Source organism: Anser brachyrhynchus, assembly GCF_964034855.1.
Source record: "Anser brachyrhynchus genome assembly, chromosome: 5".
Taxonomy (NCBI): Eukaryota; Metazoa; Chordata; class Aves; order Anseriformes; family Anatidae; genus Anser; species Anser brachyrhynchus.
Genome location: NC_137699.1, coordinates 35,129,967 through 35,156,144, shown reverse-complemented (window position 1 = coordinate 35,156,144; position 26,178 = coordinate 35,129,967). Strand labels below are relative to the sequence as shown.

Genomic DNA, 26,178 nt, shown 5'->3' with positions numbered 1-26,178 from the left:
GCAGCCTGTCATGTTGATTTGGGAATTTCAAAGCAACAGCAGGAATAGACATAAGACCTTTTCGCTCCAAACACACTGACAACTTAACCGACTTGAGCCAAATGAGCTTTTGCTTTTTGGGTTGTTGTTGTTGTTGTCATCGTTGCTATTTTGTTGCTCCTAGGAGCCCTTCTGTCAAGCCACAGAGATGAACTGTTCTGGTTGTGCTAAGCTAGCGCTTGAGAAATCCAGGTCTTGATTTTTTTTTTTTCCCCTGTCAAGAGATGTTCCTGACAAATTGGATGCAGGGAGCAGAGACCTAAAGATGGGGCCCTCTAGTCTTCCTTTTGGCTCACCCCACTACAAATAAATCATGGCATAACTCACCCACTCTGCAAATGATCTTGTTTGGGAAGCCAGCCCTGATAGTGCCCTGTCACTGGTGCAGAGGGAGAGGTCAAATTTCTTTGTGGTGACTTCAGTATGTAGGAGGTGACAGCGATGCTCTAGAACATCACTGAAGACAAATGGCCAAGCTGCACTCACTCACTCATTCCCTAAATGCTCTTGCAGTCAATGTAATGGGAAAAAAAAAACACATGAAGAAGAAACCTATTTCTGAGATGGGGGACACAGAAATGGCTGCACTGGCTCACCCTGGCACCTCTGTGGATGCCTAGCCAGTGAGAATGTCGGACCCTTCAGAGGAAGGTGCAAAAAACCTTCAAATGAAACAATCACAAACCAGTTTGCTCAGAGGTTACCCTTATTTATCATACGTGCTTGCTGTGAATCAATGATTGGTGAGTGCCCTGGAATCTAAAAAGAATGAAAGAGCATTCTCTTAACGTAAGGTGTGATGTAGCTGTGCCTATTCCTGTGATCCTAACACAGGTCAGCAGTGGCTGAAGGCTAACTCCCCCTAAATGACCTGCCATCGATATCCTGCAAAAGGCTCCCCTGAAACTTGAAGCATCTCCTAGGTGTGCAGGAAATACCAAAAAATGAAAGTATATTGCTTTAATCTGTCTCCACCAGAAGGTGGGACCTGCTGCTGAGCGCACAGGTTAGGCACACCTGGAAATTTTGCTTGTGCTGTTTGGAAAGAGGTCGGTGAGGCAATGGCATGATCTCTTGGCAGGGGGGTGGGTGCTGCATAGGAAGGAAATGGGGCTGGAGGGGAGGGCAGGCAGGATGAAATGGGGTTGTAGAGGGTAAATATCTCCATCTATCACTGTGTGCCCTCGCAGTCCCCACACACCGCCTCTGCTTTCAGTAGTCTTAGTAGCTACGTGCTAGGGCTGATCGGCCGGCATCGCCACGCTCGGTGTATCCGAAGCAATAAATATTTCAGAGAGCAAAATTGGTCTCAGTTTCCGGCTAAGCCAAACAGATGCACAAGTGCTTAAGTGCCAACACCTGCTTAAGTCGCCTTGTCTTCTCCAAGACATAAGGCTATGTTTATAATTAAGCCTGCCTTAATGACTTCACTGAAGAGCGATGGAGTAAAGAGCTGTGCTGAAGTCAGGGCCGCATTACCAAACCGTAGGAATCTCCATTGCATTGCTGAGATGAAAATGGACTGCTCTAATTTATTGTTGCCTCTTAGCTGGTGTCTAATTAATGGCTACTTTTCTCACTCGGGATAATTCTGATTCTTCCATTCTCTACTTCTGTGGGTGTTTCTGGTAGATTGGAGAGGCCTGGAAAGCAAAGTCACGCTGTGTGCATCCAGGTCTCAACATTTTCCTAAATACTGTTGGAATTAATTTCCCTCACTTGAAGGAATTTCAGTTCCAGTACAGAACCAGCATCTTGGTGTTTGTCTTTTTTAAATAGCTGTAACACTTGCGCTTCTCCATGCCTTTTGTATAGTACTGTATTATAGTGAAAGTCTCTTTGTTAGCAGCTTAACCACTTCATCCCTAAGCTCCTTTGTGCCTTGGGGATGAATACCAAACAAAACCCGGTGACAAGCTGCTGGTTAGGTGTCTGAAGAAAAGCCTGTTGGAGTCGGGGAAAGGCGCTTGGTGGGGGCAACGTGCCTGCCTAGCTTTGAGCAGCTAATTGCCTGGAGTGCCTACTCAGGAGTATTGCCGCTGCCTCTCTGCTTGCAGGAGTATTGCTGGACTACTTGCTGCTGCCTCTCTTCTCAGTGCCAGAGCAATTTAGGGGTTAGGCACGCTAGACTGCATTCTGGAAGTGCCAATCTTTCTCCTTCCAAGAGAGAGGAAGCTCAGATCTTAAGTTAGGTGTCTCTGTGCTAGGCCTGAGTTAGCTGGAGTACACTGCAACCTTACTGCCTAACCTGGTGGCAGGATCACATCCTGACTTACTGGTCTGATCTAGCACTTAAAGGTATGACACCCTGATCTGTGACACTGCTCGGAAAGAACATATTTGGCAAAGGTAACTGCCAGAGATCCCCTACTCTCCGTCCTTGCCCCTTCTTCCTAATTTCTACCTTACTTTTCTACCTGTCATATACTTTGTTCCTTTCTCCTGACTTTTCTTGTTCTGCATCTGCCTTTCTGGAAGAAACTTCTTTGCTTGAGTAAAACCTGGAGCTTTGCTACATAACCAGCTCTGTTCTTCCCCCTTTCTGTTTGGTTCATAGGCCTTTGGAACAGGAACCATCTCATCCTGCCTTACTCATTATTGTTGCCATATACGTTATTTTTACATTCACAGAGCTTAGCACTCACAGATTGTGTACTGGAAAGAGAATCCCACACGATGTCCAGCTTTTTCAAACTACTGCCCACAAGGTGGGCCTCTATAGCTGCGTGAGTGTTTTGGAAACAGGACTACGCTAACCTCTAGTTATTCTAGCTGTGATTACCACAGAGACAGAAATAAATTCATGCTGCTATCCCCACCTTTCTGAGACCATCCCTTTCCAGGAATAGTTTCAGCTTGTGCCCTGACTAATGCCTGTCACTGACCAGACTCAGCAGTCCAGTTTTCCATACAGATTTTCCTGTCTGACTTTCCTTTGTTTCCCTATCTGCTCCAGGGCAGGTCTTTGTGATACACAGTTTCAGGATATCTGAGGGATCCCTATCACTGGTAACAAACGCTTCTGAATAGTTATCTTGTATGTTGTCTTTATGGCCACAGAAAATTGAACTATGGACCTGTACTATGGCTGTGAGTGTTACAGGATAGCAAACGCCATGGATAGTGGGGTCAGGAACTCACCTTCCATCTCAGGCAAGCTGGTGCAATCTTTGTTAGTTGAGCGTGTCCCTGCTGTCCTTGTCCTTGCAATCTTCAGGCTGGTCCCCTTCCCTGGACTGTGATTTTGCTGTGTCCTGCTCAGGCACAACAGTTTTGTCAGAGTTGTCTTTCCTTGGGGGCAAAGGCTTGCTTGTCTGTTCAGTGCCTTCAGCATCTTCAACTCCTTTCAGAGCAAGTGTTTGTCCCTCAAGGGCAGTGTTTTGGGTCACTTCCTCCCCTCTTTGTCTCACCAGCTGTCCTTGACCTGCATCCAGTCTGTCTTCAGCTGCTGTGTCCGTCTTTCCTCCATGGCTATTTGAAGAGTCCTCAGTGGATTCCTGTTCTGAAGCTGTGTTTTTCTTAAAGCCAGCGCCATCTAAATCATCTCCCGTGGGCAATGACAAGGTCTGCTCACTGCTATGCATGGTGGCCTGCACAGCATTTGGAAGGCTACTTTGTGAGGCACTGCTATTTGTGCTCTCCTCCTGAGAGATGTCAGCAGTGCCAGGCTTTCCATTGCCATCTTCCTCAACAGGTTCCTTACTCGGCTTGGGACCTGGCTCTGAGTCGCCTGTGCTGGCCACAGAGACCTCCATGCCGAGCCCCTTCACTCCTCTCCGTTCCTCCTTCTGGCCATTGGGGGCAGACTGGGCCTTCCCGCTTCGCCTTTGTGATGATGAGGCCCCATGATCTTGGAGGCCTGGCTGTTTCACCTTCTCCTCCAGCTCAGCTGTGCAGTTCTCTTCCACTCCTTCCTCACCTCTGCTCTTCTGCTTGTCCATACCAAGGCTCCTCTAAGAAAGGGAGGATATGTTTATGTCAGCTTATTGATCAGTATAGAATATTCCTTGTCTATGATGATACCCAAAACACGAGAACAAATTTGCTGAGGCCATTAAAGGAAGCAAAAGAATGTAGGTGATGTATGGACCAGACTAAGTGAGGGTTGTTATACTGACAATATAAGGGCCAATGCAAGAAGTCAAGTTGCTCTCACATCATGCCGCCTGGAGAGTGGTAGCAAGGGGCACATTTACTCCAACACAGAGGTCTCCCCTCTCTGCACTGGCTAATAGCCTCCAACTTTCCTGATAGTGCATGTTTTGAGTAAACTCAGCAGCCACCCTTGAACTGATGAACTCACCTGGCTGTCAGGGTCATCCTTCAGAAAAGACATGTCCTCGCCTTCTTTTGCATCCCATCTGTGAAGGAAAAAAATGCAGAATTTAGGCCTTCGGTTTCTCATATCAAAAAGCCACTTTCTCTGCCTGGGCAAGGATTTCTACCATGTCCATCCATTCCTTGTCTGAGGCCCTCGTCCAGGCAAAAACGGATAAAGGTGGTGAACCTAACTGATCCAGTTCCTTTTCCTGGCAACTGCAAAACACCCAGCCCATCCAGAGGCAGTCATCTGAGGCTACTAAATCTTAATAAACTGGCTGTTATAATTCTAAATGTAATGAAAACATAAAATCCAATTGCCAGAACAGACATTTGTTGTTAGACTAATAAGATATATGGTGATATGCTTATGGTGATGTCTGCCACAGCCTGGTCCTGCTTGTCTGACAGTGCCCAAACATCCCAGATCTCCACAACGGCAGACACAGAGGCAGACAGTGAAGGATAAAATTGCTCTGAAGTACCTTGGGAGATGGTAGGCATGGACATGTGGAAGGCTGCAAGGATGGCCATAAGGGTCAGACTGAAGGTCCAGCTCACCCAGGCCCTCTTGCCCACTCAGGATCACTGGCAGATGCTTTGGGTAGACTTTGAAAAGAGGGCAAGTGTGTTTAACACCTCCCCAGTTCCCTACCCAGCTTCCAGAAATGTGCAGCTCTGGAATTTCCTGAGCTTCAGATGGTATCTCTGTGTTGAGTCATGCTCACTCCGTACACAGTCTCTTCCAAGGATTTGTGTAAGTGCATTTTGGCCCCATAATAAATTTTGCAGCAGCTATAACATCCCATGCTAAAGAGGGCAACAGCTCTGCTTAAAGCTGCATGGAGAAGTGTTGTCTTTTGCTTCTTTTAACTTGCCAGGGTGAATGTAGATCTGAATTTGTCTATGCAGAGCTACTGGGCAGGGGAGGCCTTAGAAACCCTTCCCTTCTCGTACGTGTGCCTGGTGAATTGTGTCACACGTGCACATATATAAATGTATACGTATATATGTCGTCCCTGACACAAACTCTTAAAATACATGTGCAAAGGTACGCGAGATTTAATTCTTCTCTAGACAGACTCTGCTGGGCTCTCTGGCCTCTTCAGTTGGCAAATTTAGGCCAAGATACAAGAAATGAAAACACACATTAAGGTGACTGCAGAGTCAAGCATTTCCAGAGGCAAAAGCGCACTGTTAAGGTGACCCCACATGCCCTTGTGAAAACTGTGTGGGCATTACCATCACAGCCTCCAATGTACGATCACATCGAGCTATTTCACACTCAGCAAAGTCCCTAGGGCAGGAGCAAGTTGCATTTGCAAGCACCTGAAGGCTCTCTGAGGGCGTGGAGCTGGATATACTGTCCTCAATAAGCCTGGGGATGAAGCAGCTTGGAGCCATCCTTTAAGGTTTAGGGGCAGTTGTGACCCAGCACACAGAGCACAGCCAACAAGGTCTTGTCCTGAACACAGGGTAGGTCCCTGCCACTGGCTGTGCCAACTCAAACTGCAAAAGGGCCCTGTTCTTGGAAGCAGCCCCCAGCACTGGTGTATTTTCAGCAGTACCCTGCAAGAGCTCTGAAAGTTGGGCTATATAGGCAGAGCCCATCACACAGAGTCAATAGTGTTAAATTTGGGCACGGGCTGCCCTTGTTACCAGTTCCGTCTGCATGCAGCATCAGCGTTGGTGGGTCTGCTGACCACTTTCCCCAGATAAACGTCTAAGCTGAGGAATGACGTGCTGACTGTGGGTTTCTGCCTCACCCTGCTCTGCCTACTCAACCACTGTATGGTTCCTGCAGAGCCAGCCCAGAACAGACCACCCCCACAGGTCTAAAGATAGCCAAAACTAGCTAGACAGCAGTTCTGAAATAATCAACACCTCAGCCTGATGTGTTCCTCCTCCCCATCATTACCACTAACACACCAGAGTGCGTTACGAATCGCTGACACGCAACAAAAATACTCAACACATTCCTTAGCATAGCTAGTGCTATCCCTGGGAGGTGCTCGCACAGCAACGTGGCTCCAAATTGTTTTGGGGACAAGGTGCAGCTGGAAGTCATCACCACAGACATCATGATCCAAATGGCTCTTACCACTGCTGTTGAGTCGCTTGGACTTAAACGGGAGAGAAGTTGGCAAGTGGTAAAGGGCAGATAGGAGCAAAGGTAAGGAATAATCAGCACCCCTAAAGCACCCTGAGCCTTTCTGAAATGAGAAGAAAGGCTTCAGGAATGGATCTTCCCAAAGAGAAGCAGGGGAAGAAAGGATGCTCTTCCAGTTTCAGAGACAAGGTTACACGGCCAGATGCGACCCCTTCCAGGTCAACAGAGGATGCAGAAGCAGCAGAAGTCCATGAGATGAGATGGATGGGCAGGGGAGCTACTCTGAAGTGATTCTATCAGGATGGTGCTGAGGGAGGTGGCCATGCAGCAGCAGATGAATGCTTGGCTTCCTCTTTCCCCTGATTTTCCAAAGTGCACAGGTGAAGGTAAGGACTTTAGGGCATGACTCCATGCTCCAGCTACTCATCTCAGTAGTGTTTAAGATACTTCTTAGTAGTTTTAAATGAACCATGATTTTCCATGCTGGTAGCTGATAAGTAAGAAGTACTGAAAGGGCAAACAAGAACGAAAAAAATAAATCAAGCGACCTTTTAGCCCCATTTCTAATGGAGGATGCTCAGGGAAGAGTATGATGAATTATTTCATTGTTAAATAAAATGAGAAAAAAGAAAAAGAATAAAAGTCTCTGTGGAGACAATAGTACATAAGATTTTATAATTTCATCAGCAAGATAATTTAGACATCTAAACAGGATGCCAGCACCAGCCATTCTGGGGCCTTAAAGCCTTTAAATGGGTATGAATAATATCCTGACTAAACCCAGCAGCCCTAGAGGAGTTAGATGCCCTAAAATGCCTCCAAGCCTCTGCACTGGAGGCACAAATGTACTGGAAAATGTACCTTCTTGGTCTGTTGTGACAAAAGTAACAGGCTGTGGATGCCCAGGACAAGCCAGACATCCTCTCTGATGCACACCTTTTGGGTCTCTCCCAACAAAAGGTGCTAAATCTTGCCGTGCAATCTGGCCAGCTGAGCTTCCCCTCTTCCCAGGCAAAGAAAGGATCCCAGAGACAGCTGTCACTTTGAACTGGCTGACGTCGCTGGTGGGCTTTGGCTTTCGTGTTCTTCAAGCAGGGATGTGCAAAGCATGAGGGAGCTTAAGTCTGCTGCACCCACTGCAATAAACCTCTTGTTAAATGGGCGGGGTGTGCGTGAGAAAAGCAAGGGAATAATCGGAATAATACTGTATTATTACAGCAGTTAAAAGTGCCGATACCCCCGTACAGCCCTATGCAGTCTGAAATGATGCTAGCTGTCCTAGCCGCTGGCAGGGAGGAGGCTGCCTTCAACGACCTAGCCAAGCTCTGGAGCTGAAGAGTCAAAGAGACCACTGCGGGAAGAAACTACAACTAACGAGGGGCAGCTCAACGAGATGTCGTCAAACAGCACGCCAAGCTGGCCAGTCAGAGTCCCAGCCCACAATTATTTCTTTGAATTTCTGCCATAAGAGAGCTCGCCAAGGCATTCCTTCTGAGCATGGTTCTGAGAACGCAGCACAGAAGGAGAAAGAAACATCTCAGGACCCTGGGGTGATTTCTGGAAACCAGTCAGCATCTGTCTGTCACAGGCACACTTTGGGGCATAAGTCTTTGCTGAAGAGGAGGAAAGGAGATGGAGACAGGGCACTGGGCACGCTCCCATCCCTTCCCCGGGGTCTGACTGGTGCAGAGATGGAGCCCGAGGCAGGATCTGGGTGAAGCTGTTTGACCCGCAGGCTGTGGCAAGGAGGGAGCATATCGTTGCGTGATGCATCTGTCTGCTTTGCCTATAAAAGGGAAGCAACAAACTCTTTGTCCTTTCCAAGGCGCCACACAAAATCAACACAGCTCTTTCATTTAGTGTACTCCCGGCACATATTTAACCAACTATACACGTCTAATCTGTACAGCTAAAATGTCCTCAGAGCAGAAAATGACTGTATTAGGATTAAACTTTAAGATTAAACACTGGAAAAGCATGAGGCTTATCTTGTCATCAAGTCCTTCTAACATCATCATATTTTCTGAAGTCTTCCCTTATATTCTGCTGCTTAGGAGCAAAGAGAGGGCAGGGCCAGGGGTGTGCTACATCTGGGTGAGCTACTCACTGATCCCACACTTTCTACACCCAAGAAGGGCCCACAGATGCATCCCAGCTCTCATGGTGAGATAAGATGAGCATGGCCAACAGTTGAAGGTGTGACCAGAATAAATCAGATGTACCACCACACGAAGCTCCCTTCTGTGCTTTCCCACCAAACCCTGAAAAGCAGAAAAACAAGAAGATCCCAGCAGAAAGGATGAAAAAGGAAGTAAGTGATCTTTGCAGTGAGTATAACTAATGTTCCCAGCAAACACTGACAGGGAGACCACAATGCCCCTGTTCTGTGCAATTTCTTCCAGCCCTTGGGAACACCAAGCACGTGTCCCACAATGAGACACAATCTGCTCTGCAGCAATCAGCTGTCCTCTGAACCCTTTTCAAAGCAGAGGGCACAGCACTAGATGTGCATTTATTTTAAAAGAACAGACAGATCAAAGTCCAAAGAAAAGGTGTCTCAGGAAATGGTGTTCTCTAATTAGCCTGGAGGACTACTAAAATCTGATCCACTTAAGTTCAGGGGGATCTAGAAGCAGTTCTGCATTGGTAGTCTTCCCTTTGAATCCATTTTAGCCCAAAACGAACTAAAACTAACTGGTGTGTGACTTTAGGAAAGCTGTATACCATAAGTGCTATCTTTCAAAAAGGATGATGAGCTAAAGCCTAGATCATTTGTGGCTGTTAAAAATCTTACTACTAGTGTAAGGGCAGCAGTATCTGCTCAGCTGATACTTGCCATTTAACTTTTATTTATTATTGGGTGGACATATTTTTTCCTTCCGTTTCTCTTCTCCAGTGCAACTTTTGAAGTAATTCTTGTGCATTTATCACAAATAACCAAATTTTGGCAGCAAAACTCTGAACCACACTTGCTCGTGAGGGCAGTTGTTGAGGTCTGGGAGTTTGATTTGGGCCTGATGGGTTGGCATGTTCAGACAGGGCAGAACTGTGCGAAGTCACTGTATCCTTCATGGTTGTGAAGAGCAACATCCAGCCTGCAGTATGAAGCATTCTAGGGTATTCATATAAAGTAACAACATAAAGCAAATTTACTGGCATGCCCATCCTGCACATCCTCTGGGAACTGCTGTAATTCCCTAGTGCTGCAGTCACTGTCTGGGGGAGAGCAAGCTTGAGCACAGCTCAGCAACTTTTCTTTCCAAAGCACATGTTGTTGGGGATGGAGCTGAAGAATGGAAAGGGGTTGAATGTAACTTCCAAACAATTTTATTTGATTATTTGCATGCTGATGATACTATTCTTCATCATTTTATCAGAATTAAATTAAATTTTGAAAAGTATGATTAACTAATGGGACTTAGAAAGACAGAGGACAACCTATCTTTACGCTTTAAGTAGATTCCCAATTCAGAACTTAACTAGCTGAGAGATGTGGCTGCTGAGGTGCATTTCCTCAAAGCACAGTCACTGGAAAAAAAAAGCAACATTAAAAAAACTCCAGGCTTGATATAGTGTCAGGCTCTGCACGTTAGACCTAATACTATCCTGACAGCAGAATTCTGCATGCACAGACCCTGCCTCCCACCCTTAATTTCAACCAAGTAGCAGCAAGCAGCAGCTGACCTCCAACCAGTTAACGTCTTCTGGGTAATGCTGTGAGTACTCCTATAAAACATATCAGTTTGTGCATCTATTTAACTGTGTGGTCATGACTGATCTGGATGGTAGAAGAATGCTAACATTAAAGGTTACTGGAATGGTTTTTTGTTCTGGATAAATGAAAAGGCTTGGGGTATGCAATCAACCCTTCATCCTTTTGTTGCCTACTAAGGGGCATGGCAGCGCTGTAAGATCACTGTTATTAAACTGTTAGATAGTGTGGCTCCAGAAACCTGGAGACTGCACTGAAATTTAATTACAGAGAGCAGCAGGGGAGGGGGGCCCCTGGGAGGATGTGGGCGAACCTGTAAAATGCACTTAGTTTTGCTGATATTCTGAAATTGCTTCAGTGAACATTAATATATTGCTGTGTGCTGCCCACAGCTGGCAGGAACAGGCCACTTCCCTCCTCACCCTAAGCTCACCAGCTTAGGGATATATAAGATTTTTTTTAATGAAGAAAAGACATCTGTACTGTACTCTCAATCCTAATTACTATTGGATCAGCTAGGAACTATTTTTGGAGTCTGGTCCCCCATGTCAGCAATGCCTGGAAGTCAGATAAGATGCGTTCAAAAGCCTCCTGCGGCACGTGCCAGTGCTACCCAAATCTGGTCCCAGAGTAATGGTGCCCCCCTATCCACCCAGCTACTCTGCAGAGAGTTGATACAGTGGGTTGGTACAGTGATGATGCGCTCTACAGGTGCCACAAACGCCACTAAATTAACTGCTAGTTTGTGGCACTACTGCCAGCACCTTTACCTTCTGGCTCTGCCGGTCAGTCTGTCCTTTCCTTTGGCTCGGCTGCTCATTGCTTTGGGACCGGGATTGTTCACATTCACGCTGTGCTGTCCTCCACCTAGAAGACAGGTTGGAAAGACCATGCAAAAGCAGGCAGAACTGTCTGATGGACTACTGAAAGGGCTAAAATCCCCGTATCACTGGAAAGTACCTCTGGAAGGGGAAGCCTCTGAAGCTATATGCCTACTAAATGTGTATTTTCTGAAGCAATGAATACAAAGTGAGAATTTAGGGGTGTTTCTTCTTCATTTTCTATTAAAAAAATCCAATTGTGAATTTACATCTTACCCCTTGTACTCAGTCTCCCTTGTGCTGTTCTTGGGAGGCTGTTCTTGTTCTACTTGCCACAGAGCACAGAACTTATCACAGGGCTAGGAAAGCAGCCACGTGATATGTGTCCAACAGGCACTCCAAGTCCGTGAGAGTGCCTGCAGAGAACTCTTTCCGTGAGGGTATAGCGGAGGTTCTGGCATTGAGTGGGATGACACGACTGAATCATGTGGTTTACTCACCTCTCCCATTGGGAGGAAAGGACCTGTGCTGGAATTTCCTTGCGTTTCTTCCCCCTAAAAGGACAAAGCAAAGCACGCACAAAAGTGAGTGAGGCTCTGTAATGGACATGTAGCAGAGAGCCTGGCATTCAAATAGGGTGTTGCAAAGGAAAGCTTTGTTCTGCCAGTCCATCTCCTGAGAAACAGGAGTCGTGATGGACTTATGCTAGTAAAGAAGCCAGCATGTGCCACAGGGATCAGAGATGATGTGCTCTGGAATAGGATTGCCTCTCAAACCACTGTTTGGGAAAGGAGGCAGTACTGAGCCTCCGTATTGTGTCGTAAAAGGTTATAGAAACCGTGCCACTGCTCTCCCTGGGAAGGTAAAAAGCACTAGCACCCAGATGCTCAAATCCCATCCCCTGAGCACTCTGCAAAGCAGAGAGGGCTGAGACCCCAACACTGCGCAGAGGCATTTGCCCAGGAAAGCAGAGTTTCACAACTGACAGCCACGACAGCTGTGGCACTGGGATTCGCACGATCAGCATTCACTAGCGTCAGGACAGAATCTAGGTGTCCCTTGCCAACCTTTCTTATTGCTGGGATTATCCAAGGCTGGCTCCCCATCCTTAACAAAGTCCTCTTCAAACCTGCAGGTTAAAAACAGGCATTGTCAGACCTGACCATTCTCCTCCAGTGTGCAAAAGTGTGGGCAGGAGACCTCAAGACGATGCAGGTTCCAGCCATCGGCCCTTCTGCACCTGCCTACTGGCAAGGAAGTGCAGGTTTGTCAGCTGAAGCTGAAACTGCATGCACTAACCAGGAGAAATGAGGCTGTGAGGCAATTCTACCCCAAAGGAGAACCTCTAAAACCTTTACATCAGTACTTATATGTATGTATTTAATTCTATGAACATTCTTGAAACCTATAGATCCCTGTAGGTTAACTGTACAAAGCTCACATGCAGCTTCCCAAGCTTCTAGCTACTATCTGAAGCAGCTTCAGGACTTGTCATCTCAAATCAGACCTGTGGATCAGACTTGTTTGGTTTCTAATCCTGCTTGTTGAGTATTATGGCTTTTCTCTTTTAAATGGATAAACAGGAGAACAGTAGGGCTCAGAGCTGTCTTGGCAGCAACACTCAGCATCCACTGAAGTCAATTCACTTCTGTCCATGGGGGTCTCACTGACTGAAAGTCTACATATTCAGCCCTATTTTTCAGACAAAAGGTTGTCCCGTCCTCCTGCCTTGTATAAACTCTTTTATCAGCAAACCCATCCGCTAACTCTGCACCCTATCAAAACCCTGTCCTGCTGCAGGTGCTCATCATCCTCCAAAGCTTTCTAGACACTGTGATCCAGCTATACAAGCACAGTTAGAGGTGCAATGTTTAAAGGGGAAATGTCAGACCCCATTAAGAGCTCTCCCATGTTACCATCCCCAGCATTTCCCCTGTGCCATATAGGTGGCCCTCACACCACAGTGCCTACAAGGGCTGAGTTCATGAGGTGAGGAGGATTTAAGCACATTGGCCCATCCTGCGATTGAAAAGGAAAAACAAGTGGGGCTGTGCTGGGGGCTAGCAACACAAGTTTGTCCATTCCTGATTCAAGAAGAGCACCTGCACCCTCCTGACACTGGACCTGTCCATGTGGAGATGGTGAGTACCCTTTGGATGCAGACTGAACAGTAGTTCATGCTCCCCTCCCTCCCTCAGTCCTTGTCGTGGTAGGACCAAAGGCAGGCAATCCTCCTCAGCATAAAATATCTCCTGTCAGGGTAGGAGACCTCATGTCAGAAAGAAAAGATGAGAATTGCTCTGGTATCTGGTCCCACTGACAGACATGGTCAGGAGAAAGAGGTAGCGATATGGATTTAGTCAGGGAGAGGCAGATGACAGCGTAGAATTCGATAAACAACAAACATCTGCACAAGGTCTTATCACTGGCTTTAAATGGCCTGCTGCAGACAAACCACCCAAAGACACTGGAGGACCTACATGTGCTCTGACTTCTCCACATCCCAAGCCCGTCGCCACTCGCCCTTGGAGTTCTTGTGACGTGCCAGTCGCTCCAGGTCAATCTGATCTCGCTCCCTCTTCCAGCGTATATACTCGGAGCGTTCCCGTCCGGTCATGGGGAAACTCAGGTCTCCAGGGCTCTTCTGGAGTGACTTCCCACTCTCCTAGTGGAGGCAAAAGACACGCTTGTTAAATGTCTGAAATGTCTGCGTTCAGCATACTCTGTCGTGTCACCACCAGAAATGCTCAGTAATGTTTGAAAACAGGTCAGAGTAATGTGAGCTTCTGCCTCCATAAAGCAGTGTGTACACAGAAGGGCTCTTTTTTACCCACAGCCTGATTATGCCAGTCCCAGGGTTGGTAACATTTCATTGACTTTATGAAGAGGGAAACTGAGGCAGGAAGAAGTTAGCTTGCTCAGAGCCACATTGTGAACCCATGGTCAAATCAGAACTAGGAACCATTCCCTCCCAGGAATATTCAATTATGAGAAGGATAATTTGTGACAACATATTTCTGAATAGTTGTTCCACTTTGTCCAGGCTAACATGGACAGCATTACATTTCTAAGAATTAAAATCTGTCAGACTAAAACCCTGAATTTTGTCATCTGAATACATTCCTGTTGTCTTAAAGAGATGGGGCTTCACTTCTATTTCTCTGACCTGAACTGCAATGTTCCTGGGTTCCTGCAACAATAACTATCCTCCTGATCTGGGGAGCAGCCAGGAAAGACACCAGTTTTCATTCTAGGTATTCAGTACCTAACCACATACTTTTAAAGCATGCCCCTGTAATTCTGTGTTCAAGTGGCCACAGGATTGATTCACTCCATTTGCACTTGCAGTCACTTTAACTGCAGGCATAAATTAGCCATGGCTTTCACTTACTGTGTTCCTGCTCTCTTATAGGTTTCAGAACCAAATCTTCCCAATTTTTCCTAGAACAGGCACTCTGCCATGGTTTACTTATGGCATATAGTTAGTTCCTGGAGCGCCTGCAACATTTCCCAGTTTCTGAGAGGTTGAACTCTCATAGAAGATGCACCAGGCTGGTGAATCCCCCCACCTGAATACACTGAAATCAGGGTTATGCCTATGAAATCCTTCTCATGGACAGGGCCAAGACGGAAGAGACTTTTGTGACCACCAGGCATCCACAAGAGCCCACAGTCACAGGGCTGGTTCCAACCCTGCGCCAGGGCCCACAGGGCCCAAGAAAAGCATCCTCAGAGTGAAGCGGTTCTTCACCTTCATTGCTTTCAGCCTCTTTGTTTATTACTCTTCATAATAAACCAGTTAACGGCTCCCACTGTTCAAAAATGTAAAGCTTAATGAAAAGATAGCTCAGAGGTGATGGAGCTCTGTGAAGCTGTAGCAAAGCATGTGAACAGGGAAAGGTGGATAACCGAGCCATCAGGTTAATGGATGTGATAGAAATAGAAGCCTGCTGACTACGGTGTGTTGTCAGGTAACACTGTACGGCAAACAGCTTAGTGCAGAGCTGAGTCCTGGGGTGTTAATTACCGGTGGGTAATTCATCACTTCATACATGAGCCCTTCCATGCCAGCCACCCTCACTCCTTCCCCATATGGGAATTAACTCCTCAGTGTTGCACTGCTGATAAAAGCAGAACAGCAGGCAAAGAGTGACTGAAAGCCCTGTTGCCAAGGAAATCCACCTGCGTGGGCTGCAGTTGGGGTGGCGGTAATTGCTCCTCCATTTCTTAGCTGGCAGGAGCTGGGGGACCTAAGACTGCATCCCTGAGAATGGGGAGATGGGGTCTGCAGAAAGGCAGGACCTGCTAGGGCAACCACTGGTCCTTGGGTTGGACAAAAGGTCTAGAGATGCTCTGGAGCTCCAGAGCCAGCAAGGCACAGCAGGTCCTGCCACAATGGATCTTGATGTGTCCCAGGATGGGGGAACACAAGAGCTGAGCAGCACACAGCTGGTGAGAGAAGGGTTCAAACTCCAGAGGCAGAGGATAAGGGAGATGTGCCCTGGTCCCTCACCTTGACCCTTAGCAAAAGGGAAGTCAAAAGTAAGGAGAAGACTGAGGCTGATGCCCATGCTTTCCTGTGGGTAGATGCAGATGTAGCTGTGGGGCCTATCGGGCAGGGGGAGCTGGTCCCTGACCCCTCACCCCCTCCTCACCTTGGTTGGGGCACAGCTGTGGTTAGCTGGACTGCAAGGCCATCCTTTTGCCCTGTTCTGCTCTGGGGGGCTCAGCTGGAATTAATGGTTGAGAGCCCATCTGTGTCCTCTTAATGAATCATGTTGAGGTGGGTCTATTCAATTTGTGCTCCATTAATTAAGAGCATCTGCAGGCTCAGGGGAGCCAGCATGTCCTCCAGGGTTTGCATTAAACAGTCAGTGGGAAGGCCTGTGCTTTAATTTACCTTCATCCTACTCAGCTTCTGTTGAAGTGAGGAGCTGTAGCTAATGAGGCCTGAGACTTTCAACCCACAAGCAAATGTTTTTTGGGAGAGAAAGCAGCTAGGGCTGTGCTTTTGCGTGCGTGTAGGTGTACATCCTGACATTCCCACTGCTGTACTAGGGACTTGAGCGGCCACAACAAGGTGTGACGAGCAGGTCCCTTCTGCTGAAGCAGAAGCCTTACTATGCCTTAGGTGTGTTAGCTGCTCAGCAAAGCTTTGGATGAGGAGAAGGATAAGCAGTGGGAACCACATCAGAGCACACTGCTGCTTGCTTTAGCATGAAGGCAGCTCTTATTGACAGGGAGGCACATCCTGCTGGTTTCCTTTCCCAAAACAAGGGTCCCTTAAAAGGGACATTGGGCCTTACTCACCTTCCGGCTGTGCTCACTTTCTGGGCCTCTGTCACTGTCTGATCTCCTCTTCTCTGCTGTTCTTCTCTCCTCTGCCTGCAAGGGCACAGACACAGGAATTATTTCAGGGATTAGCCAAGGACTCCTGGCTGAGGAGTTCATGCCCAAACCCTGTGCCCATCCTGACATGTTAGAGCTGCCCAGGAAAAGTCAGCAAAAGAGGAGAGAGTGGTTCCTGGAATGTGGGACCCTGAATCAAACTGATACGGAAAAGAGAGGCTGGAAAGTCAGGAATGTAAGAAGAAAAGCAAGCAAAAGGGATGAATTCCTACAAGTCACTCTTCCTCCCAAGCCAGAGACAGTGACCTCTACAGTCCCAGTTCTTTCGAGGAAGACCAAGTTTTATGTACCTTTACAGATTTGGACCCAAGACCCTGTTTATGATCCAACAGTACAAGAGCTGGGAGTCCATCTGAAATGCAGCTAAAAGCCACCGTGGTAGCGACGGGAGAGATTTTTTTGTCCCTGTAATACACCAAGCTGCTCTACCAGAATCTATCCCCTCATCTACTGAGTTTAGCCACGCTGCCACCAGATTTATAGAATCATAGAATATCCTGAGTTGGAAGGGACCAACAAGGATCATCAGGTCCATCTCCTGGCTCCACACAGGACCACCCAACACTCAAAGAGTGTTGTACAAAGGCTTCTTGAATTCCAGCAGGCTCGGTGCCATGACCACATCCCTGGGGAGCCTGTCCCAGTGCCTGACCACCCCCTGGGTGCAGAACCTTTCCCTAATACCCAGCCTGACCCTCCCCTGTCCCAGCTCCATGCCATTCCCTCGGGTCCTGTCGCTGTCCCCAGAGAGCAGAGCTCAGCGCCTGCCCCTCCGCTCCCCTTGTGAGGGAGCTGCAGGCCGCCATGAGGCCTCCCCTCAGCCTGCTCTGTGTGGGCTGAACAAACCAAGGGGCCTCAGCTGCTCCTCATACGTCTTCCCCTCTAGACCCTTAACCACCTCTGTAGCCCTCCTTTGGACACTCTGTAAGTTTTATGTCTGTATACCGTGGTGCCCAAACTGCACGCAGTGCTTGAGGTGAGGCCGCAGCAGGCAGAGCCGAGCAGGACAATCCCTTCCCTCAACCGGCGAGCAATGCCGTGCCTGATGCACCCCGGGGTGCGGTTGGCCCTCCTGGCTGCCAGGGCACACTGCTGGCTCAGATTCAACTTGCTATTGACCAAAACCCCCAGATCCCTTTCTGTGGGGCTGCTCTCCTGCCTCTCGTCCCCCAGTCTGTATGTATAGCCAGGGCTGCCCCGTCCCAGGTGCAGAATCTGGAACTTGCTCTTATTAAATTTCATACAGTTGGTAATTGCCCAGCTCTCTAATCTACCATTACTGGCAAGCTCTGCTCTAGTGTTTACATCCCCCAGCCTGGCAGGAGGTGAAAATTAGCCTCTCTGTCTTAATGAACTACAAACACTAAACACGAGGCATGCCATGGACTAGGCAGCTCTTGGCCCCTACATGGCCCTGGTGATACTGCCACAGATACAACCACAGCCAAGGCTGGGGTGAGATCATAGCGGCTCTTAGCAAAATACAGCCTGCAGAGCATAATGATCTTCTACGAAAGGCTTTCTGCCCTTATTAAATAATAGCTGGAGTGCCACTGGGAGGGCTGCTTGCTGTTGCTCCAGGATAAGGAGCATGTGTGGGGCAGATGACCAAAAGGCACCGGCCTGGTCCCTACGCTGCGGCAGCCCTTGGGGCAGGGGGTGTTGGCCTTCTCGAGAGATGCTCCTGCTCCCGTCCAGCCGCTGCCGCAGCATGTGACATTGCAGCACAGCGGCTGCCAAGCGGCACAACATTTATTACGGAGGCCTCTCCCCTGTTTTGTAGCCGTACATGGCAGCCCTGGGGCTGCTTTGCATAAACGCTGCCAGCTCGCAGCGAGGCCTCGGTGTGCTGCAGCCCTGGCGGGCTCCCTCGCACCCAGCAGAGCTGAGGCATCCCCAAGTTCCCCTCCCTGCTGAACGGCTATGGGGCTGGGGGGTGTGTGGGGCTGAGATTATCGTGCTCTTGTTTTGCACAGCCAGGCAAAACTGAAAAACAAAGAGGGAAGTCACAGCACAAACTGCCAGGTCAGCCATTCGAGAAAGAGTCAGTGCTGTGAGGTCCAACCCAGGCTGGAAAGAGGACTTTTATTCCAATTATATTCTATCCCCAGGCTTTGCCCAGCATGACAGGGCTGGATGCTGGGAACCTGGGATACTTGTCTCTACACTTTCGAGCTCTACCCAGCCTCCTAATGCAACTCATCCCCCCTGCAGCCTGTTTGCACATACGCTGTGGGAGCTGGAGAATGGATGAACTCACCCCACAGCAGCGAGCAGTCTTTTATGGGGTCATGCATGTGTGCTAAATCTGAGGCACGAGGGAAGCATGACCTTACAGCCAGCATTCACTGACACTGTGCTTGGCACACGACAGCTTCACTGGTCTCACTGGTGTGAAGCTGTGTAAACTGATGCTATGAGGAAGACATTAGCTACATAGTCCTAGGATTTGTCAGCAAAGATTTGGGAAAAAAAATGCAAAGAAGTGTGTGTGCCCAGAGAAGCCACCCCATTTTTTTGCAACAGGCCAGGACATGGTAAAAGGCAATACTGAGTATTTATTCAAAAACGTTGCTGTGAAAATTTATGTAACCAAAAACGCTCACCCCAGGCTCAAAGTCAATTCCTCTTCCAGCCCCACGTGAAGAATCTAGCAGCCAGAGATCCAACAAAGCTCTGCAGCCCTAAACTGAGACATTGTATTTATAGAGAGATTAAAAATGCAGAAAGCTGGAAACTTTGCTTATTTGAGGAGGCTGGCTGGGGAACAAGGTGCAGATGGATGTTTAGCCTTTGAAGCAACTGTAAAAGAAACTGTCCATTTTAGAAAGAGCACAAAGGAGCCAGCTGCTGCAGAAGAGTTGGAGCCCCTCTGTCCCTGGGGGAAACAGGAAGATTAAGAGGAGAGACAGGAGAAAAGGAGCACTGCTTGTCTTGGAAATGCCAAAGACAGCTCATGGGGAAACTGAGGCAGGGAGCTGCATGGGGGTGATTATCACTACATCTGAGTCTGCATATTTCTCACGCAAGCTCACACAAGACGTGATTTGGCTTGGCCCCTGTACAATGCCTGATTGTGTCCCCAAAGATGGGAACCGGAAAGCCAGAGCATCCGCACAGCCGGAGCGCTGAGCCAGGGTGTGCGTAAGCTGCAAGCTGCGGGGGGAGCGGTGTGTCTCTGCCTGTCTGCAGCCGTGCACAGCTTGTCTTCAGCCCTGTCTCTGCCAAGGAACAGGGAAGAGTGAGCCTGCGCCCAGGAAATGTACTTGGACAGCCTGGCGGAGGGACCGTGCTGCAGCTCAAGGGAAGACGCAGCTGCTGCGTGGCTGGCCAGCCCGGAGGCTGTCCTGCTCTGGGCACCAGCGCTTCAGTGCACAACACAAATCGTTCTGTTCCAGGGACACTGCATAACTCGACATCCTCTTATATTCCCCTCCTCTCCCCTCAAGGCCAGGCTGCCTTGTTCCTTAGTCTGCTTCTGGTTGTGCTTCACAAAAGGCACTGTGGAAAATAGAGAGAACCAAAAATATCTGGTTCTATCCTACCAGAAAAGCAGGTCTGAACTGTGCAGTTAAGAAAATATGTTACCTTTGCTTTTGCATTGGCTCAGGAGCAGATTTTTGCATTTTCTCCATGCTGCCCCAGAGCTGCTGTTAGCCTGTTACGACACACCCAGGCCATAGGGAAGCAAAACATGTTTTTCTCCTCCTTCCTCCTCTCCGCCCCCAAAATTATGAAATATGACAATGACATTATCAACTCATAGTTTAACTGTTCCTGCACAGCAGGGAAAGAGATGTGAGGAGGGAGCAAAAATCCGAATTAGACAGAGTAGATTACGTTGCTTATCCTAAGATTTATTCAAGGATTTCTCAATTTCTCAGCCATAGAATGGTGCAGGGGGATTGTTAGATGGGCTTTAATGTCTCTGGTTTACTTCACTGTCTTCTTATTTTGAAAATAAGTGTTAACAAGATGCATTAAATTAACCTTCTGGTACCCACTTCTCTGGGCGCATGACGGTAACCAGAACTCACATTTCTTCTGCAGGAGGAGGTTTTTGTAAGAGCTTAGAGCTGGTTTTCCAGCTCTCAGATCCCCTGCTGGGCAGGATTTTTGAAACTAGCTCAGTGCATGAGAGGATAATTTTTTTCCAACTCTTTTGAAAAATCTGCCTATTAATTGTGATGCCTGAAGGGAGCTAAAGGCTTCTCAGCCACCCTTTCTGCCTGTCCCCGCCTCCCACGTACAGAGCAGCGTTTCTCCTGCCCCAACTTTGGTTCCTCTCCTCTGCAAGCAAGGGGGATCAGCCTCATCTGCATAAGTCCCCGAAAGCAGCTTTTGTGTCTCTTGATTAAAAACAGTAATTTTTGATATATAATCCTGGGAAACTGTTAATAAAGTGACAATTTAAGAGCTCTGAAGCCGTATCTGCTGTCCATTTAAAAGATGATTTGTAACCTGCTAATTAATCATTAATCCTGGGCCTGGGCCGCTAGCTTGCTTCTCTAATGTAGTAATGACACTGAAACAGTGCCAGAGCATGGAGTGGCTTTTTAGGAAAAGTAGAGCTAAACATTAGGCATTATCCCTGTCCCTGTGTGCAGGAAGAGTCCTGATGCGGGCAGAGTTAAGGGCAACCAGGCAGGGTGGGAAGGAAGGTCCCAGATGTGGCATCACCAAGCCAGCAGCAGCAGCACTGGAGGCTATGCAGCTGTATCGGGCTGATTCGTTCTGCAAAGAGATGGGATAACTTGTTCGGCCCAGCCCTTTGCTACCAGGACTATCATGCCTAGTTCACTGGGTAGAGAAAAACAGGGCTCAATATGGCAGAGTAATATGTCCAGGACTGGGGCTGTTTTGGAAAGGAAAATTATGAAAACAGCTTTTTGTTTCTCACATTTCCTCTTACGCACAGCCTTTGCCACAGCTGTGCACAGCCAGCTGTGATGTGGTATAGGACTGACAATGTGGCACTAGCTAGAAGCACCCAGGGTAGCGAGAATGGGAGTCTTTTGTTTGTTTGCTTAGCTTCTTAATGAATTTCATCGTGAATAAAAATAGAGAAAAATGTGGGATAGCAAGGATGGTCTTCAAATGTTATAATAGGATATATTTAGCAAGTGCAGGAAGGAGGGGCTAGATTTGACAGTGGCCAGGCTACAGGATGTTACTGAAAGGAAAGCGATGGGTGTGATCCGTCTCCTAGGCATTGCAAGCCTCTGTGAGGAGAGCACAAATAACCCAGAAAGAGCAGGGAACCAGCTGGGCCACAAGGGGAAAAAGGCAAAAGAAAGGACTGCACTGGGATAGTGAGAGAGACTGAGAGCTAATCCTCAAATTGGGGGTCTCAGCTGAGGTCTGAATGAACAGCTACACTGATGCCCCATCAGGCAGCTGAATTATTTGGGGATGAAAATGAAGTTTCCTTGGGGATCAACAACTAATAAAAGGGTAGAAAACAGAAAGTGGCAAGAAAATGTCGGTTTCCACAGTAGAAGATTAGCAGGGGTGTGCCGCTGGAACATGCGTTGCTCAACATGCTCATAAATGGTCTGGAAAAGGAGCTGAATAGAGAGATGACAGTTTGCTGATGATACTAAATCATCCAGGGCAAAGAATGTAATTTGCCAGCAAAGAGCTGCAAAAGATCTCTTGACATTGAATGCCTGCATCATAAAATTACAGATGAAATTCAATATCAATAATACAAAATAACTCACATGGAGAAAAACGCCCCTTCTTATATACGAACACACAGTGGTGAAGTCTGAACTATGATTACCATTCAGGAATGAAATCTTGGTGTTATTGTGAAAACGCAAAATTGTTAGGACAAGAACAGAGAACAAGCCAGAAACATCACTGCATTACTCAGTACATCCACAATGAGCCCACGGCTTGAATACCATGTACAGCCCTGGACCTCTTGTATTAAAAGAATATAGTAACAATAATATATATATATTTAAAGGCACAAACAAGGGCAATGAGGGTGATCAAAAACACTGGAATTCTTCCTCACCAGACATGTCTAAATAGGTCTGGACTCTTAAGCCTGCGGAAAAGATGACCGAAAGGACATGTGAAACAGGTCAATAAAATCATTTGTGCTTCAGAAAAGTGAATAGGGGATGATCTATGCACTGCTTCCTGTGATGCAAAAACATCGGATGGGTGTTACAAATTCTGACCTTCTCTCTGCATTGCAGTCTTCCAGTGCCTCTTGGAGAAACTCATTGCTCTGAGGCACAGCACATGAGGCGTACTTGCCTGGTTTCATTTTTTCAAGCACTATCCCAACCAGCAAAGAGAAGCACTAGTTTAAAACACTAATCCTCAATGCAGCTTAGGAACAGCTGAAATGACAGGGTGGGCCAGACCAAGCCTCATGTGCCTCAACCAGCCCAAGCTAGCACGATGTGTGAGATGCCAATGTGCCAATGTGACCTGTCACTTCAGGCCCCATCTGCCTCTCCCAGATCCTGGGAAAAGGTTGACCAAGTGCAGATGGAAGAAAGTAGCCTGTAGAGGTGACTGTGAAACCCAAATCCTTAACTGTCTTTCAGCCACATCCTTTGAGTCACACATTGCAAAGTGCCTGCACACTGAGAGCTGGTTTCTGCCCTGGCTGTAGTAGCTGTTGTCTGGAGTTACACAGTTAATGTGGAAATAAGAAGGCATCTTCATTAGCTAGGGAAGAACAGGGCCTGATCAGTCTAGGGAAATTGATGGAAACAAGGAAATCTCCTGTGCTCGGCTGGACTCTGAAACATATCCAATTGGTAACAGGTATTGGAAAGTGGAGTTTCAAAGACGCAGTTTTATATCTTTTTCTAAATTATAACAAGAATGCAAAGAACAACAACAATTACTACCATAAAAGCCCATTTTTAAAATGATTTCTACTAAGCCCTCTGTTTCCCAGCCCTTGGAAGTGTGCTCTGTGAAAACACCTGTGCCTTCTCCCTGTCTCCTGTGCAAGCTGGAAGAGTGCACAGATCCTGAAAGCACCCTGAAAGCTCCCCTTCTGTTCTCCGTGAGCTTCTGAGAGGCTGGGAGAGGTATGCTGCAAAGCTCGGTAACAGAAAGCAGAGCACATTTTTTTTTTTTTGTGCTAGCAAGAAGCATGATGCTATTGCTAAATGGGTCTTGTCAGTGATATGAGTCCAAGACTGCTGTTGAGCCAGACTATCTGTCCTGCCAGCAGACAGGTGATCAAGTGAAACTGATCTTTCCTTTCAATCTTAAGTAATGCTGAGGGTAATTGCTCCGTGGTATTGTTGTTTAGTAGCTAGACTTACACCAAGCCTCTGTGGCTCTCCTGTGCTCCCAATAGAGATCCTTTTCTTGTTCAGCCAAGGCATGAAGGCCCCGAATGGCTCTACACAATCTCTCTCCCTGCAGATGTCAGCATCCAGGAGGCCTCCCTCGCAGCCTGTTGTTGCTAGAAGAATAACAGGGCTTTGGTCCTACCCTCCACCAGCTGAGCTTTGGATTAAGGAGGAAAAAAAAAAGTAAAAAAAAAAAAAAGTAAAGATTTTAAATGAACTTTGTATCCGAGGAGGAGCAGCATGGAGTTGTTTGCATTCCCCGGGGATTATCAGGATTGGGTTCTAGCACAAGCTGTGTGAAAGAGACCACTGTGACTATATACAGTTGAGGAAAGGCAAGATGACAGTTACATGAGCTCCTTGGACTGCTATATGAAGGCAATTGCATTCACTGGGATTGAACTTAAATGAGTGAGCTTAAATGAATGGTAGCAGAGTGGGACCTGAAAGTAACAGGAGCAAGACCCGAGACACAACCTCTGCTCACTCACCAAAATTAAACTGGCCAGGCATTAGGGACACCACACTCTCCTTGCCAATCTACAATTCAAAGCATCAGATCTTCAATGGTTCATGCAGAAAGGTGTGGGCAGACATGGCTTTAAGCTGGTGCAGCTGTAGGCCTGCTCTCACACACACTCTTAGTCTAACCACTTTGAGATCCATACAAGTATGGCGTCACCAAAAACACATAGGATATAGGATATGTGGACTCTCAGCTTCAAATTTCATGTTCTATAGTAAAAGCATACGAGATATTACCTTTCCCAGGGCTGTCCACACACTTTTAAAACAGAACTCAGGATCTATAAAACCAAAATATCTGCATTTTTCCTGTTGTCTCCTAGCACAATCCCAGTCCTGATGACCCCAGAAATAAGCATTTAAACAAGCCCAGCAAGAACCAAAGTCGAGAGACTTGCCACGAACAACACAGAATTACATTTGACAGCCTAAAGGATAGCTAGAGCATAGGAATGGTCAGGTCACTCTCACCATCACATCTAGACATCTCCGCGATGTCTAGTGTTTGGCAGCTGCCACGTGAACCTCTGGTGAATGGATGGATAGTCACTAGTGGCTCAATTGGGCAGCCAATATGAGATTTATGGTATTCAGAGAGTTGCTTGGTAGCCATAAGAAAGGAACTCATGGGCTTTCAGGGTCTAGGAAAACTCTGTGGAGGAGGAGAAGCTGAAGATTTACGTGGGCAGTTGGCAGATGGCTGGCTGCTGTCCCAGAGAGGGTGCTGCACAGGTCTCCCAGTGCTCCTGGGTGTGTTTGGCAGCTACAGTAAGTGTTTTCTTTCGTAGTCTTCACTGGCCCTGTTTGCTGCAGGCATTCTTACTTATCTTGCAAACCCTCGAATAGGAAAATATCACATGCCTCTCTCTGTGTGTGTAAAGAGGAAGGTATTTGCAAAGAGGTATTTGAAATATGCTTCAAAGTTCAGCCAGCTCACCCAGTAGGCTATGGCGAGGTGCAGCAGGACTTGGGTTTAGAAGCAAATATTGCCCAGCTCTGTTAACTTTTAAGTTGTTCAGTGTGTCAAGAGGACAGGGCTCTTGACTCACAATCTGTTGTACGGCTCCAAACAGAAGGCAGCAGGAGACAGGAGTCTTCTGTGAGCTTCATGCCACATATCTGGCAGTGCTTTCATCAGCTCTCCTGAAACAGCATCTGGTATTTCTTATGGACCCTGTACATTTAAAAGCAAGCTAGACCTAGCTAGGAACACAGAGAAGGGAAAGGGGATTGTAACCTTTCCCCTTTCATGGTGATAAAAGCCAGAGAGTTTTATGATAAACTCCACACTTTTAACATGTAGTCTCTCCCAGTGTCCTGTTGCTGGGCTAGCTCCTAATCTGTCCCCGTGGCACTTCTCATGCCAGCAAAACTAGCGGATGCCACTGATTCTTTGCAGTCCAGTCATTCACAATGCACTTACTTTTTCCTTGTTATCCATGGTGATGGCAATCTGCATCCTTCTCCCCCGGCGGAAAGCCACCAAGTGGTCTGCCTCCTCTTCACTGAGGTCTGGCACCCTGCCTGGGCCAGGGAAGCACTCGGTGCGTTTCTCACTGACAATCCGCTTGCCCTGGAAAGAACAGGATGAGCTTAAGGACACCTCCATTAGCCCTATGCAGTTCCCTTCCCAACCCTGAATTGCACAGGATTTTGGCCTGGCAGAACAGAAACATGAGCCAGGCTTCTTTGTTTGTAAAGCTAGATACTTTAAGGGATATATAGCATTACATAGCCTTGTTTAACTGAGTACATACTACTAGGTAGGGTGGGATTTCCCCTGTTCAGATGTTTTCCAGCATGAACAAGATCGACATTTTTATTCCGGATAGGTGAATGCCACACTGCATTTTTGTCTTTGACACAAATATGAAGTTGTCCTCTCAACAAACAAAATGTCCGAGTAAA

The 26,178-nt window shown here is 47.4% G+C and overlaps 1 protein-coding gene across 3 annotated transcripts in view; it reads right to left on the bottom strand.

The window, feature by feature from the left end:
* The window catches only part of CCDC9B (coiled-coil domain containing 9B), a 50,440-nt gene that overhangs the window by 7,935 nt on the left and 16,327 nt on the right, over window positions 1-26,178 (bottom strand). For all 3 annotated transcript variants that reach the window (XM_080593769.1, XM_080593771.1, XM_080593770.1), the window contains 8 exons: window positions 25,694-25,843; window positions 16,313-16,387; window positions 13,483-13,667; window positions 12,070-12,131; window positions 11,503-11,556; window positions 10,952-11,048; window positions 4,343-4,400; window positions 3,181-3,992 (listed from right to left, as the gene is read on the bottom strand). In XM_080593769.1, coding sequence (XP_080449895.1) covers window positions 3,213-3,992; window positions 4,343-4,400; window positions 10,952-11,048; window positions 11,503-11,556; window positions 12,070-12,131; window positions 13,483-13,667; window positions 16,313-16,387; window positions 25,694-25,843 — 1,461 coding nt within the window. In that variant the 3' untranslated portion in view covers window positions 3,181-3,212. The remainder of the gene's footprint in view (window positions 1-3,180; window positions 3,993-4,342; window positions 4,401-10,951; window positions 11,049-11,502; window positions 11,557-12,069; window positions 12,132-13,482; window positions 13,668-16,312; window positions 16,388-25,693; window positions 25,844-26,178) is intronic.